The sequence below is a fragment of the Neophocaena asiaeorientalis genome, unplaced genomic scaffold, assembly GCF_003031525.2.
Source record: "Neophocaena asiaeorientalis asiaeorientalis breed wild unplaced genomic scaffold, Neophocaena_asiaeorientalis_V1.1 scaffold197, whole genome shotgun sequence".
Taxonomy (NCBI): Eukaryota; Metazoa; Chordata; class Mammalia; order Artiodactyla; family Phocoenidae; genus Neophocaena; species Neophocaena asiaeorientalis.
The window spans coordinates 3,742,448-3,758,939 of NW_020174703.1; the positions used below are offsets into that span (position 1 = coordinate 3,742,448).

The 16,492-nt window shown below is 41.0% G+C and overlaps 1 protein-coding gene across 1 annotated transcript in view; it reads right to left on the reverse strand.

Annotated features, from left to right (window-relative positions):
- The window catches only part of GABRR3 (gamma-aminobutyric acid type A receptor subunit rho3), a 72,813-nt gene that overhangs the window by 4,736 nt on the left and 51,585 nt on the right, over nt 1-16,492 (reverse strand). Inside the window, exons 5-9 of the mRNA XM_024759235.1 lie at nt 15,793-16,016; nt 12,283-12,365; nt 11,126-11,266; nt 7,056-7,208; nt 282-457 (exon numbers count right to left, since the gene is read on the reverse strand). Coding sequence (XP_024615003.1) covers nt 282-457; nt 7,056-7,208; nt 11,126-11,266; nt 12,283-12,365; nt 15,793-16,016 — 777 coding nt within the window. The remainder of the gene's footprint in view (nt 1-281; nt 458-7,055; nt 7,209-11,125; nt 11,267-12,282; nt 12,366-15,792; nt 16,017-16,492) is intronic.

Genomic DNA, 16,492 nt, shown 5'->3' on the forward strand with positions numbered 1-16,492 from the left:
CTTCTTTTCAAGGGTTAGAGTCAGTGGAGGGGAGCACACTGAGAGAAATTCCTCACACAGAAAATCTCTCGGCAAAGGTGAATGAGGATGCTGAGGAAACCAACCAGCACAGAGCAGAAAGAATAAAGTTCAATATCAAATTGTCATCACCCCATAAACTTGCATCTTGCCAAGGCACATGGACTTCACACAAGGGTTGCAATGCAGTCAGGAGAGGGCATAGATGAGGGTAGTCTTTTTCACATTCCGGAAAGGATACAACAGTCAAAAGAAGGCAGTACCTTCCCTGTCTTCACTGTGGTGAGGTAGTTCACGGCTGCGTACTCAAGGACTGACAGGAAGACAAAGAGGGAGCTAACCCACAGGTACACGTCCACGGCCTTGACGTAGGACACCTGGGGCGTGGAGGCGCACACCCCAGAGAGGATCGTGGACATGGTCAGCACCATGGTGATTCCTGCCATTTGAGAACAGTGATGAGTTCGGTGACATAACCATTCAGCTCCAGGTGCTGGTGCTGGATGACACCAGGGGATACATTTCCAGACTGATACCTGGTGATCAAAGGCGTGTGTGTGTGGACGGAATCCCAGCATGTTAACCTAGTACATGGCTTGCGCCTAAGCAAGAAACTCTGCTTGGATTTCTCTTTCCATCTCATTTTCTCACCCTCACCCCCATTGTCTGTGACGTCTCCTTCCCTCCAGCTAAAGTCTCCACGGAGTCAGACTTGTCTTTAAGGATCCATTGCTTCCCACCCTCAGTCGGGCCTCTTCTAACCATCCCAGGAAGGTAATAATGTATTCAAGTTTTAAAAATTCTTCTGAGAAAGAAATTCTAAAACCATTTCCACTACCCTTCCCCATCATTTCACAACTTCTACTGTTCAGAAAGCGTCTTCATGTCAATCTTTAATCTTTCATTTGTCAGGGAGTGATCTTTAGCAGCATTAAAGATTGCTTTCTCTGTATTTTTCTTTCATATAGAATACTTACAAGCCATCGTTATTGGTATCACTTTGCCCCTGGTTACTGAAACTACAATTCAGTTGAGATTCAGAACGGAAGTGTGTTAGTGGAGGCTGGTTTCAGTGTAAATATTTACTAAGCAACTGCTAAATGCCACTTACTTTTTGCGCCTCCCTTCCCTTTCCCTTGTTGTCCAGTACTCCTACCACTTTCCTTCTCTTCCCTTCCTCTCCCTGACCACTGCCTTCCCCTTCCCTTTCCTTTTCTTCTCTTCCTTTCCCTTCTTTAATCCCTGCCATGGGCGTCAGAGGTAACAAGATCAATGTTCTGGGGGACAATGCAGAAAGAAGTGACTCTGAGACTTCCTTAATAAAATGCCAGCCTTGGGGAGGGCTACTCTGTGTCTACACTAATTTCTCAGAGGCATACTGCAAGAGTACTGCCTGGAGAGGAAGTAAAGTATTGTAAATATTTGAAATGTACACTGGCTGGCATGGTTTTATTTATTAACTTCCCACCAGGGACGTGCAGATGGAATCCTTAATGATTTTTATAAGTTGTGAGGACATTTTAATGTTAACAGACAGAGTCCCGAACAGCAGGAGGAGCGCTGAGATTTACTCCTAAATGTACAGACACAGCACGTGGACAGCTTTCACCCGCACATTTCTACCTTTTCAACAAATTCTATAATTCTGCAAGGTTCTCATCTGAGGGAGGCCCATATCAAAGACAATGACAGTGCTACAGAGCTATTCAATTTCAAATTAAGTTTTTCCTTTGGATGACCCAAACCAATGCAATTTGGCAATTTGATAGTCACCATAGGAGGGCCTGGAATCTCACCTTCACACTGATTTGAACTCCAGAGTAAGAAACCTAAAAGCTTCTCTAGCACTTACCATGAAATGCAGCTCACTGACCCACTGAGTCTCAGGTTTCCCCAACAATGGTAGTATCAATAATCTGCGTCTCGGTGGAGGCTGCTTGCATTCCTTGCTACATAAACATGGAGATGTGAACTTTTTATTAATGGATCAGGTGTATGTATAGCTGAAGCTGAGATTAATAAATAAAACTTGCTTGCCTTTATTGAATGTTTACCCGCCACAAACCTAGGTAAATATTAACCACATGTTGCAGAGGAGAGCGGCTAATGAGCCTGAGTCTGGTCAGGAGCAGGACTGAAACCTTTCTCTCTGAGTGTAGAACCATGCTCTTTTCATGCAAACCTGTGGCCTCTCATTCTGAACCTGTAGAGGAAATTTCCTTTTGTTTTGTTTTGGTTTGTTTTTGCGGTACGCGGGCCTCTCTCTGTTGCAGCCTCTCCCGTTGTGGAGCACAGGCTCCAGACACACAGGCTCAGCGGCCATGGCTCACGGGCCCAGCCGCTCCGCGGCATGCGGGGTCCTCCCGGACCGGGGCACGAACCCACGTCCCCTGCATCGGCAGGTGAACCCTCAACCACTGCGCCACCAGGGAAGCCCTCCTTTTGTTTTTAAGATTATAAACCAATTTCTATATATGGAGTATCTCTGAGACAAGATGCTGTAAAATTGAGTGTAGAATTATGTCAGGAAGCATGAAGGTACTTTGTGCTTTACAAGAGGCCAAAAGTCTTACTCCTGTCAGGATTTCCCTGGTAAAACCGTGAAAACTGTGAAAATCCTAAATGAACATTCCTATTTAGGAATGTTTACCTCATTTGTTCAAAAATGTTGAAATGTTTTCTCTTACTGGTTTTCTAAGATATGGAAGATAGAACTTGAATTTTTTTCAGTGAACAGTAACATGAAGCTTAATGGACAAAATAGGGTTTAGAAAAACACACAGATACATGCTCTTGTCATGTATTTTAAATTGATGACTGTTGGGTCAATAAAAGGGAATTGCATTATCTCTATTTGCCAGACAGCAATAAACTAGCAGTCATTTTCTTTAGAAAGGTGCTTAGTCCAACTAATTTTTGGTAGCTTTATTTATTTTTAAACCAGCATTCTAGACTTTCCTCTTTAAAAGGAGCAAACAGAGAGAGGGAGAGACAGGGAGACTGGGGAGAAGGGAATGCTGAGTACAGGGAGTAAGGGGTGAGAAAACTGATATATAAATTCCTAAAGCAATAGGACTTGGAGTAAGGAGTATTACAGCTACGTTAACCACACTTTGTCTTGAGCCACCCCTCAGAAATACATTAACCTTGACAAACTGTATTCATTCCAAGCCCATTAAAGTTAACATCCCAATAAAGGAGTTTTGAATTATAGGAAGTGACCATTTAGTCAAAGAAAGGTCCTGTGTTGGGATTAGAGAATTATTTTCCCACCTACTGAAATTGCTATGCATAGTTAGGAAAGTGTTATGAGGCAATAGTTAGTCTGGCTTCTGGGACTCAACTTCCCTGAGCCTCGCAGTTTCACTCACCATATTAATTCTTAAGGACACATATGAGATCCAAAGAGTCCTGCAGTTAGGGGAGAATTATTCATCTATCTTTGTGTTTCATTGGCTATTTTTTGCCATATACGATGGAGAGGTTCATTGACCTGTGTGAAAGCAGTAGGGCCTGCAGACGTCACTTAGAACTACTGAGTCAGTTCACCCCTTCAGTGGCTGTGTGGTGGGGAGCTCTTTTGAAGGAATAGGTGTCTACATTCATCTTTAAATGAGCAAAAACATTTTCCCTGTAGGCCTAGGCAGAAGAAAAATATTAAGTGATGTGAGGGAGAGAAACATAGGCTGGATATCCAAATACCACCCTATGGCCAGAAAGTAACAACCATTATTCCACAAAGGTGGTGCCAGAGTCCGTGGCACAGAAGTTCTGGTTACTTCTATAATGGTAAAATGAATAGCTCCTAAGTATTTACTTTTCCAGGTATACGGGATATCTTCTGTTAGACATTTTGCTTTATGAATGACTACATGCCTGAAAGTTTTAGTTGCCTTTCTCTGCCATGTTTATTTCCTGATAAATGACCCCATTACTTCATACATTGTACATGAAAGGCATACCCCAGCAGAGGGGTCAAAACAGGAACGATGGATACAAGGAAAGAAGGAGGGAGATAGAAAGGAGAGGAGAACCCTCCATGAGGGTTAAAACATCCTTGAACAGCTTGTAATAGTCTCACACCAGATCGAATAGAAACATAGAATGGTATTTTAACCCATTACACATTCCAAGTTATGATAGCTATTGTCTCTTATGAGAAGTACCTAATCACAATTGATACTTTTGTGCTGTTCAGCTCCCGTTGTTCTTTATCTGAAACGTGACAAATGTGGAAGGGTCTTAACCAGCAAATGATTCATCCTCAATCAGCAAATGAACCCAAATGTGGAAGAGTCTTAATGAATCATCACTGTTTTCAGTTAGTAGCTAAAATACAGTTATTAAAAACATGGTGGGCTAAATACTGGTAGTTTAACAACTATGTATTGAGCACAAAATATGTGCAGGACACTGTGCCAGTCACGTAGGGACAGAAAAGAGGATAATAATGATCCTTTTCCTTGAGAAACTCATATTCTAATAGAGGAGACAAGATGAGCTACCAACCCATCCCATAGCCGAACATGAAATAGAGGAAGTAGGGGTCTCAGGAGAGATACAAAGTGCTATGTGGTCCAAAGATGGGAGAGACCATATCTGCCTGGAACCAACAGTAAAGGCTTCTGGCTGTATAGAAATGGCTGAATTTGACAGACAAAGACAGGTAGGGAGGGCATTCTAGGCAGAGTGAGAGCCAGAACAAATATATAGAGGTGAGATACGCAGATAGGCATGAGGGCCTGTTTGAGAACATTGAACATTCAAATTGGTTGAAGCTTAGTAGGGCTAGTATGTTGAGGCAGGAGTATGATTGAAAATTTAGCAAATAAAAATACAGAACACTCAGTTATATTTCAATTTCAGACGAACAATGAGCAGTGTTTTAGTATCAGTATGTCCCATACAATATTTGGGATATACTTAAATGAAAACATTATTTGGTGCTTATCCAAAATATAGATTTAACCAAGTGTCTTGTATTTTATCTGGCAACCCTCAAGGGACACCTTGGATTCCAAGTTGAGTGTATTTACTCCAATGGCATTTGAGATGAGAGTATTGTGATCACATTTGCGTTTTAGAGATATCACTCTGGTCATAGGGGCAAGAAGAGAAGGAGGTGAAATAAGCTATTACAAGGCCTCTACAAGCCCAAACTACATCTTTGTACAAATTAGTAGGAGGTGCCCCTTCCTCTGGAGGACGTCACCCCAAACCATGTCCCATGGAACTCGGGCTGGATTTCTGCTCCCTACTCCTCACTGGGTGCACTGAAAAATTAGGAGTTTTGGATTAACAGATACATGCTACTATATATAAAATAGATAAACAGCAAGGACTTACTATATAGAACAGGTTACTATACATAATACCTTGCAATAACCTGTAACGGGAAGGAATCTGAATCACTTTGCTGTACACCTGAAACTAACACAACATTGTAAATCAACTATACGTCAATAAAAAAAAATTTTAAAACAGAGGGCAAAGTATCTTTGAAAGAACTTGAAGGTGGTAGGAAGGAAAAGCCTGAGAGGATAGCGGTGTTCTAGGAATACTACAGTTCTATTAAAAAGGAGAGGGACACTTCTTATTTGTATATTATTTTACATAAATCTGCATAGAAATTTCCTAACCCTGAGGAATCAGATGTAGACACAAGAAGCACAGAATTTCAGGGGCGACTTAAATGGATTTCAGTGTTCTCCATTCACCCCACCCTGCCCTGGAACGAGCGTTTACTGCTGTCATTTTCAAGGTATAAGAGTTGAGCAGTCAGCTTCAGGGATCCCATTGAAAATCATATCCATAAACCTTTAGAGACTGAATGCCCTTCTCATTCTGTCTCGAGGGCTGGAAATAGGCCTTTAGTCTCCTCTTTTGGGTCTACACTGCCCTACTGCCCTACTGAGGTCAGGGCCAGGCTGCTCTGATGTGAAGGAACAGCCACAATAATTTAATTACTCATTCAGATAGTATGTTTCCTCTTGAAGACGTTCAAGCCTCAAATGCTTGTAGATTGAAGCTTTTAATAGGGGAAAGAGGTGAACAAATTACTAATATTAATGACGATTTATGTCTTTCAAATGATCTTTTGAAGCGTGCATATAATTTGTGAACATTAACTTAGAAATCACCCTTTCTGGAATGAATTGCGTGATAATTAAAATGATTATGAACCACTTATGACAATCTTCTCTCTAGTTAGAGCATTACAGGTGAAAGAACAAAATCAACCAAAATGATAGAGTTCTGCCCCAAACCAGCTAAGAAGGCAGGTGGGATTGACTCTTGGGTTCCCACTAAGTAACATGTTATCTAAGTGCTTAGCTTGGCAACTCTACTTTGTAAGGACTCAATAACTGCTAAGTGGGTCATTCCCATAAATCTGTATGTGTGACCATGGCAATATAGCATATGTAGATAGAGGAGATAATATACCTGTTAATGAGGCTGGAAATGTTTCTCCATCTGAAATCTCTTGCCCACTAACGTGTCACCATACCTAAAATTCCACTGCAGCTGATTCTGATTTTAGCGTTTAGATTACGCCCTAATTTCTAACTAGTGCTCATGTTTCCAAATTCAAACATCCCCCTCTCCAAGAGGTAATTTATTAAGGTACCAGTATAGTGTGAATTGGTTTGAACTGAAATCTTCTGTGATGTACGGGTTTGTCAGGGAAAGTGAAATGAACTTGGGCAAGGGATAGGGAGGTTTTCCTGGAAGGGAGAAGAGAGACATTTATAAAGTGAGGCTGTTTATGCTTCATAATTTCACCCTCTCTCCTTACTATCATCCAGCTTTGGTCAGTTGGTGCAGCCTTCATACCTAATGTCTGGATTCCCGAGGAAAGAGTCCAACTACAATTTGCCCTTGAGGCTGTCAAGCCAAGTACTGTAACCTGAGCCCACATCAGTAACTATCCCTACTAAACCATCAGTCTCTTTCCCTCTCCACTTATCACCCTTTTTATTTACCTTCCTCGACATTTCTCCCATATTAACATTTCACAAAGGTGTGGAAAGACTTACCCAAGGAAACTCTTGCAGGAACAGCTCTCTGGTCAACCCAAAATGAAACCCAGGAAAGCATTACCATCAACACAGTTGGGAAATAGGTTGGCAGCACGAAGAAGAAAATATGCCTCCTTAGCACAAAGTTGACGAAAAGCCTGTGGTACCAACCTATGAGAAAAAGCCAAAGTTTTCATCAGAACAGGCTTCTTCGTGGAAACCCCACACTTAGTGAAACAACCTGCTTCTTTAGACTCCAAGCTCTTAGGGAACACGGAACTTAACACACTCACCCTTGTTTACCCAGCATTGGCATAGGACCTGGGCCTGGCACTCCATCGAATGTTTGTTGAACTAACTGAACTGCAGTCTGTTTAATTATCTGACTCAAAGATCCTCCTTTAAATTTCATACCTGCTGTTCAGGGATGAATGGTAATTACATTTTATGGGATGGCCTTTAAAGACCTTTCTCCAAAATATACTGTGTTTGCAGTGTTTCTGCAGGTAAGAAAGTCTTCAGTACATGGCTAATGACTGATGCAATAGCCAATACACTATTTATTAGCTATAAGAAATGAAATGAAATATATTATTTCATTTGTGAAGGATGTGAAGGAAAAGATTCACAGTAGCTACTAGGTCACTGGATTCCAAGTTAGGATCCAGACAGCTAGGGATTCAAAGAAGAGCTAGGGGGAGGGAGTATCCGTAAACTATTTTTTATTATTTCAAAGTTTCACGGGTACCATTAATTTATCTATGATAAGTCTGCCAAAAAGTAGCCAAATGATGTTCTTTTGCTTGTTGTTGGAATTATATAAACTCACGTTGGTAATATTGATTAATTTGTGCTGATCAAAAGTACAAATTGTAGTCACATCCACACACATTTTGTTCAGGTTTCCCTTTTCACATTGGCTGCAAGGAAGTTTAAAGCCATATTTTTGGACCATCTATAGGACTTCTCTGAGTGCCGTTCTCTAATAACCACATATATTCTACAACATAACTTACCCTTGTTTTACATTTTTCTTTCTCACACATTTCTAATTCATATCATGCTTTATTTCACAATAGTTGTGATGTCAATCTTATTAAACCTTTTCTAAAATAAGGCAGTAAATAATGAAATGATAAAAATGAAAGTATATCTTTTATAAATTAGTGGTAAGATTAATTTTTCTATGATAAATGCAGTTTACTTTGAGACAAAATCATTCAAATCACAGAGACTATAGGTCAAAATAATAAATAAAACTAAATCATAGATGTTGCAAAGTTGGAGAACTCTTCTACTTCCTCAGTAGTAACTTCTTAGGTAACTCAAGATGGCAAACCTATTTAGACAGATTAGGTAAATATTTAGGCACTTAGTCTAAGATATACTCCTAGTCAATCCACACCGAATTGGCAGACTGCATGCCTAATATTCTACATTTTTTTTTTTTTCTTCCGGTACGCGGGCCTCTCACTGTTGGGGCCTCTCCCGTTGAGGAGCACAGGCTCCGGACGCGCAGGCTCAGCGGCCATGGCTCATGGGTCCAGCCGCTCCGTGGCACGTGGGATCTTCGCGGACCGGGGCACAGAACCCGTGTCCCCTGAACCAGCAGGCAGACTCTCAACCATTGCACCACCAGGGAAGCCCAATATTCTACTCTTAATTAACTGCTGGTTACCCTTCTCTTTCCTACTTGTTCTGAGTTTCTCTCACCACCAGTTGATATGTTTCAGGAACACCAAACAATTTTGTTACCAAGGCTAATAAAAGATACACTACATAGTGCATTCTAAAGTCAAAATATACATTTTTTAAGCTACTCACTGTCTTGTATTACCCATGTCACAGCCCACTTCATTATGGTTTGCAATTGAGAATTTTGATTATGGTTGTAGAGTGGAATAATAGCATCTCTGACGTTATAGCTTCATATATTATGAGATTAAAAGAGATAAGGAAAAGCTGTGAAAGTACTTCATAAAGAAAGACATTAATGCATACGGTTTTAAGTCTTGAAATATATTTAGGTAACGAGGTCCTTTCTTTACTCATAATTTTCTGAATTTTTTTTTTTTTTTTTGCAACCCAGCAGGAGAAATGTTGCTCTGTCTTGCTGTTCTTCTGGGAAGGGGAGACTAGGGATGGTTTTGTTGTTGAACCTGTAGCCAGGAAGAGCTCCCTTTACCAACCAGGAAAGGTAGTGCTGCTTTGAAAAGTTGTGGAGCCCTCATTTTGGGTACTGCAATAAATAGAGTGAGTCCATTTTTCATATTTGACTTCTGATAACTTTCTAGCCCCACTTCCCCTTCTGTTCCACACCTGGGCAAGCTAGGAGGAAAGCCAGATGTTCCCTCTTTGGCACTGGTGGGAAGATCAAACCATGCAAACACTGCACCATTTAAGGGAATCCTCACCCTAGCCCCACTTTCTAACCACCATAGAACCCCAAGTCAGGCACCCTTTTCTGTTCTCTCAGACATTTTCAGACCTTCTCAGGAGCCTGCCCTGCTCTCTCCAGAAAACCTCATTATGTGAGTAATAAATCTCTTTATACCCTTTTGGCATGTGTGTGGCATCACAGTGACGTACTTGATTGATTGATTGATTGATTGATTCAGCTGCTATTTATTGAGCACCTATCATGCGCCAGGCACATTCGAGGTGAACAAGAGAATGGGGAAGAGATGGTGAACACGGCAGACAGATCCCTGCAGTCTTTCTAGTCAGACAATAAGGCAGTCAAATAGAGATGTATTTCAGGACATGGTTAGTGATGTGAAGACAAGTACACATTGGGAATGGTGAGGAGGGAAGTCTATTCTAGATAGGATGGCTAGGAAAGCATTTTTTTTTTTTTTGCGGTACGCGGGCCTCTCACTGTTGTGGCCTCTTCCGTTGTGGAGCACAGGCTCCAGGGGCGCAGGCCCAGCGGCCATGGCTCACGGGCCCAGCCACTCCGCGGCACGTGGGATCTTCCCGGACCGGGACACGAACCCGTGTCCCCTGCATCGGCAGGCGGACTCTCAACCACTGCGCCACCAGGGAAGCCCTAGGAAAGCATTCTTTGAGGAGATGATATTTGAACAAAGCTCTGAGCAAAATGAGGAAGCTGGTCATCAAAAAATCAGGGGAAAACATTCCAGGCAGAGAGAGAAAAGGCCAAAGCAGAAACCCTGCAGATGGAATAAGATGGGTGTGTTTGAAGACACACAAGAAGTAGGGAGAGGGGGCAGGGGTAGTTGTTAAGGTCAGAGCCTTAGGCAGAGAAAGATCATGTAGGGCCTTGCAGGCCATGGTGAGAAGCTTAAAGTCTGCTGTAAGTTTGGTGGAAAAACACCAGAGGGCTTTGAACAGAGAAGAATTGTGCTGTTTATGTTTTCAAAAGAACACTCTGTCTGCTGTATTAAGAGTAGACTGCAGGGGCGGAGAGGAAGCAAGGCATCTAGTTAGAGGTGGTTATATGACGAAGACAGAAATCTGCACAGACGGTCCCTGACTTAAGACGATTTGACTTACAATTTTTTGACTTTATGATGGTATGAAAGCCATACACATTCAGTAGAAACTGTACTTCCAATTTTCAATTTTGATCTTTTTCCCGGGCTGGCCATATGCTCTTGTGTGATGCTGGGCAGCCGCAGCGAACCAGCCACCAGTCAGCCCCAGATCACGAGGGCAAGCAACCGATACACTTACAACGATTCTGCACCCAGACAACCATCCTGTTTTTCACTTTCAATACAGTATTCAATTAAATTACAGAAGATATTCAACACTTTATTATAAAATAGGATTTGAGTTAGATGAATAAGTTTCTGAGCACATTAAAGGTAAGCTAGGCTACTTATGATATTTGGGAGGTTAGGTATATTAAATGCACTTCAACTTATGATGGATTTATTGGGAGGTAACCCCATCGTAAGTTGAGGAACACCTGTATTGGAAAGGTAGAGGTGGCTGCCTATAAAAGAATGATGATGTTATTGGCCAAATGGGATGCTTGTTTGGACTTGGGTCTTTCCACTCATACTTTGCCGACAGTAGATGCTCAATAAATGCTGATGAATGGTCCACATAAAATACGGTACCTGTGCTGCTATAGAAAACAAATCCACTGGATGCACCGAATTCCTCGATGAAGAACTGAGAAAGCGAAATATGCTGGTCAGTATTCAGGGACTTGTTTCCATGTTTCCAGTACAGCATTAGATCTTCCTCATTGTAGGCATCTAAGACAAGAAAATAACATTCTTTTTATTGGAGTAAGCTCTTGTAAGTTCCATGAGGTCTATGACCATGTTTTATGCAGTTCTGTATCCCTGGGGTCTGGTCCAATGTCATGGCTCTGAAATATACGTTTGCCAATAGACTGATAATATCCACATCTTCAAAAAGAAAAAAAAAAAACCTCCAAAAATTAGACCCCGATTACTGGCATAGTGTGGCAGCGTTTTCTGAGCCCACGTGACACATTAAAACTCTCCTAATAGCTGTTTCCATGTCTGTGTGTACTGTGATGTCACAGCACCGCCTTTCACTCAGAGGTCGGATGCCAAGTCTTTAGGGCCCTTTAGTTTTGTAGCTCTATTGGATGAAATTCCAGAGTGAGCTGGGCTTGTACAGAATTTTCTTCTATAATCAAATACTATTATAGACAGTTTCTAATGGATTTGGGGAGGAGCATCTATGTAGGAGACATCCATTGAGATTCCCAGCATTTACCCACATTATGGAACACTGCAGTCAGCTTTTAAGATACCATGTCAAAAAGAGCTGGTGGGTCAAATTGACAGGGAGCTGGCTCAGACACCCTCTGACAGGGCTTTGATTAGGAGGTTTAAGTCTAGAGCTGGGTTTTTCCAGGGAAACAAAGCATACTTAATGGAAGACTGGGATTTATACGGGAACATAAATGGCAGAGCTTTCTAAATCTGCCAGTCTCTGTTAATAGCATTAGCAAGAATACAACTTTTTAGGGAGCTATTCCTTTAAAATCATTGTGGAAACTGCAGAATATGTAGTTATCAAAGCATTTTTTTCCTTGAATCTTCTATCTTCTCATTTGAGAGAAAATTTGCCATCATGATTCTTACTAAAAGACCAACCAACCAACCGACCAACAAGCTGTTTTGGACAAATATATTTATCAAGATGTTTACATGCTTGTTAAGAGTATGCTTATTTATATGCAAGTATGTGATGGTGTGTTCAGACCACACATATTCCATAGGGAAGTAAGACTTACAGCTTTCCAGTTCAAGGGAACAATTTTGAGTGTCAAGTGGAAACCTGCTGAAATCCATAAAGCACATTGCTGTAACAGTTATCCTATAGCAAGAATGAGAAAAAGAAAACTGCAGATCATTTAACCACATGGTCAAATAAGCAATGCAGCATTGAAGCTCTCTGACACTTTTGAGTGCCTTTCAAGACTAATGCAAAACAGGTGTTACCATCTTCTTTCCAAGTAACCCATAAGGAAGCAAACCCAGGAAGGTAGGTGATTTGCTTAAGACACAGTTAATGAGTGAATTCCTGCCCTAATAATTGCTTCTGATCTCACCATTTCCTGCGCAGCTTACTCTATATTTTCTGGGTGTTTTCAGAAAAACACACTTCAAAGTGAGAAGGCTTTTAAATAGATTTAAATATTTTCTGCTTTCTGGAAGATGCAAACTTAAATAGTTTCCAGTAATAAAGAGCTGGAATGGTGGTAATAAAAACCTATGAGTAAAGGTTTCTTTCACAAAGCAAGTTTACCTGAGGAAATTATCTTTCCAGGAGTGAGGGGAAAGCCTGGAGCATTTTCAGTTATAGATCTACGTGCTATTATGCATGTAATTCAGGTGCTATTAAGTTGAAAGGCTTGCATACTGATGAGGACTGTTTTTTCAAATTTTATGTCCTTTTAGCTTTTCCTGGCTTCAGGCAGAGGCTGTTGAACTTTGGTACCCGCAATAGCAGATCAGAGGTTCCTTAAAAGGCCCCTGAACAAGTCTGCAAAAAACAAAGGCAACAGCTGGTCCAACCCATGGTGTATCTGAGTTAATCAGAGGAGTAGAACCATTTTATCTGCCGGGGGTTGAATTCTACTGTCAATAGTCATGCAGCAAAATGCCAAGCCAGGGAGATGTCTGGATAACTTTGTGTCACAAAACATATTCATTCTGGCATCTTCCTTGTACTTTAAAGCTGGAAAGGACTTCTGAAATCTTTGAGTCTACTTCCTTCAGAGTACATATGAATAAATTAACAACCAAGGAGATTAGGCAGGCACTATTAAAGAGAAAACTATGCATAATACTTGTTAAAGAATGGTAAGGCAGACTCTGTTTAGGAGGGCTACTATAATTTTTTTTTAATGGGTAACAAAGATTGGGCTCAACTCCAAATATAATGAGTGGGAATTTATAGTGAAGGAAGAGGGAGTGGGGTGGAGGTGCGGAGGTCAGTGGATGAACAATTACCAAGAGGAAACATCAGGGCTTGGGGGATTCTGGCTAAATGGACCTAACAGGATTCTTGCTGAAGGGGGGCCAGGGTGATCAGATATCAGCTGGGGGTTAGGGGGTGGATGAGGAACCTCATCAGATATGGAGGGTGATCAGATATTGAGAATGGGGGAGCAGGGCCTAGGTGAGAAGAGAGTTCAGAGGAGACTGAGTAGAATTTGGTCAAAGAGAGAATCTTTGTCAGTAGACGGTGTCAGAACCAAGCCTGAAACCAGGTGACTGGCTGGGCTTCAGCTGGCTCTGCTGTCAGCTGAAATAGCTGTGCAGACAACAGTTTTGAGTCCTTCTGTGTTGGGGGATCTCTAAGACCAAGCTCAGGTTCAATGTTTCACTAGAAGGATTCACAGAACTCATCAAAGCTGTTATACTAACAGTTAATGGTTCATTGCAATGAAAGGATACCAGTTAAAATCAGCAATGAAATAAGATGCATAGGGTGGGTTCCAGGAGAGACCAGGAGCAAGTTTCCAGCTGTCCCGTTCTAGTGGAGGTATATGGACAGCGCTTACTTCTCCTAGCAATGATGTGTGACAACATGCATGGACAATTGCCAACCAGGGAAGCTACATAAGCTCTGGAGTCCAAAGTATATATTAACTGAAGGTTGGTCACATAGTTATGGCTGACCTTAGTCTTTAGCTCCTCCAGAGATCAAGTTGATACCGTGTGGCTCAAGGCCTCCGGGTAAACAAAGACATACTTATCAGGCAGGATATTCCAAGGGCTTGTAGGTTATTTCCCAGGAACCAGGCAAGAGCTAAATCTTTCTTTGGAATGTGCAGGGTAAGGATAATCCACTGAGTTAATTCTCCAGTGGATATCGCCTCATCAAAATAATTACTTTAAATCAGTTGATTCCTTGGCCAGATGCTGCCAATCAGCTTCTGATTCCTAGGAATGCTTGATTCCAGTACTTTATTAGAGTCCTATGTTACTTCTGATTTAAAAGTCCTATGGAAAGTAGTATTTTCCTTTAATTTCATTTTTTTTTAAAAAAAGCATATGAAACATCTGGTAATAGCACCTTTGTACTAAAGTGAGCAAGGTGTTTTTAATGAACAAAAAGAATCTGTATTGGTTTCCTATTTCCATTGTAACAAATTACCATAAACTTGGTGGCTTAAAACAACAGAAATGTATTCTCTCACAGTTCTGGAGGCCAGAAGTCTGAAGTTAGTATCACTGGACTGAAATCAAGGTGTTAGAAAGGCCCTGTGCCCTCCAGAGGCTCTAGGGGGCACATTCATTCCTTGCTTCTCACAGCTCCTGGTAGCTGCCAGCATTCTGGGGCTGGTGGCTGCATCACTCCATTCTCTGTCTTCATGGTCACACTGCTTTCTTCTCTTCCATGTATGTCAAATCCTTCCTCTGCCTTTCTCTTACAAGGATACGGATGATTGCATTTAGGATCCATCCAGATAATCCAGAATAATTCCCCTATCTCAACACCCTTTATTTAATCACATCTGCATAGATCCTTTTTTTTTTTTTCCATATAAAATAACCTTCACACGTTCCGGGGATTAGGGCATGGATAACTTTTGGGAAGCTAATTTTTTTGTTTTTTTTCAGTTTACTACTGAATCCTTCTGGGATTTCTAAGACATTAAAAAAAATGAATTGCTTGGATTTACCAAACATTTTTAGGATTACCTATGGTAAGCCACTCAGTAAGCACAGGACTCAGGCTTAAAAACATATGGTATATTAAAGATGGAGGGATATTATAGCATAGTGTCAGAACAAATGTTTTAAACTAAAATTTTTTTTTCATTTTCAAAATTTTTTAAATGAAGAAACTAGGGGTAACTTGGATGATGACTATATATTCCTGTGAAAAATGCAGGAGATAGTTAACAAAATTATTTAGTTGATCCAAGATTCCAAGACTGCTTGTTGGGGTGCAGGGTGGGGTGGAGTTGGTGAGGAGGAAAAGTAGTTTTGTATACTTAAAAAATTGTGGGCCAGATTCTTAAGGATTTCCATAATTCAGCTCCACTCTGTCCAACCTTATTTCCTATCATTCTCCAATACATGCCCAGAGTGGGTACAGTTAGACTAGGAAACCATTCTTTAAAACCTGGAAGTTAGAACCAGGAAAAATCACATCTTCTGCTTGTGTCCCAAGCTCCAGCATTACTAAATACAGCAATATTGGGAGTTTAGCCTGAAGTGAGGCCCATCAGCTTTGGTGTAGATGGTGTGGTATAAGGAAGCCAAAGGCAGTCGACAGCCCTCCTTACCTGACGCTGAAGAGGACATTTCCATCAGGGTGTACACACAGCATAATGTTCTCCACAGTTGTATCATGGATGAAGGATCTCTTCGAATGGACAAAAAAGATATCAGGCACCCAAATCTTTTTGATTAATCTGTGATCAAAAGTCATGCTTTTGTTGGTTTTGCTGGGAAAGGCAAGTCTTTCATCTTTCCAGTAATGCCTGAGATAAAAAGTCATTGTAAAGTCCTAGGTAGAGAGAAACAGAGACAAGTCAAGGTCAGTAGGAATATAGTTCAGGATGACCAATCAATACTATTAGTCTCGATTGGTTTCCATGGGTGTTAGTGACCTGTCCGTGAATATCTTATATTTTCAAGTAGATTTAGAATGAAGCTACTGAGCTTCAGTCACAGAGCCTCTCCCTCACCTGGACTCTGGTGAATGTTGAGAGTTTCTGAAAACCATCAAGTATTCAAGTTGGTGAAGGGAAACAGGTTATAACCAGGAAGCATTTCTACCTAAGCACTCTGGTAAATCACCTAAAGAGATCTCAGAAGAAAGGAACCTGAAACTCCATGGTCTGGTATTTTATTTTGATTTTTTTCTCATTATAAATAAATATTCACTTTTGTGATTGATTTTGTATCCATACATTTATATTGTTTTTGTTTTAAAGAAGCCCTCCCCAAGTTGAAAAAACTACAGTCCCACAAAAACCTGGA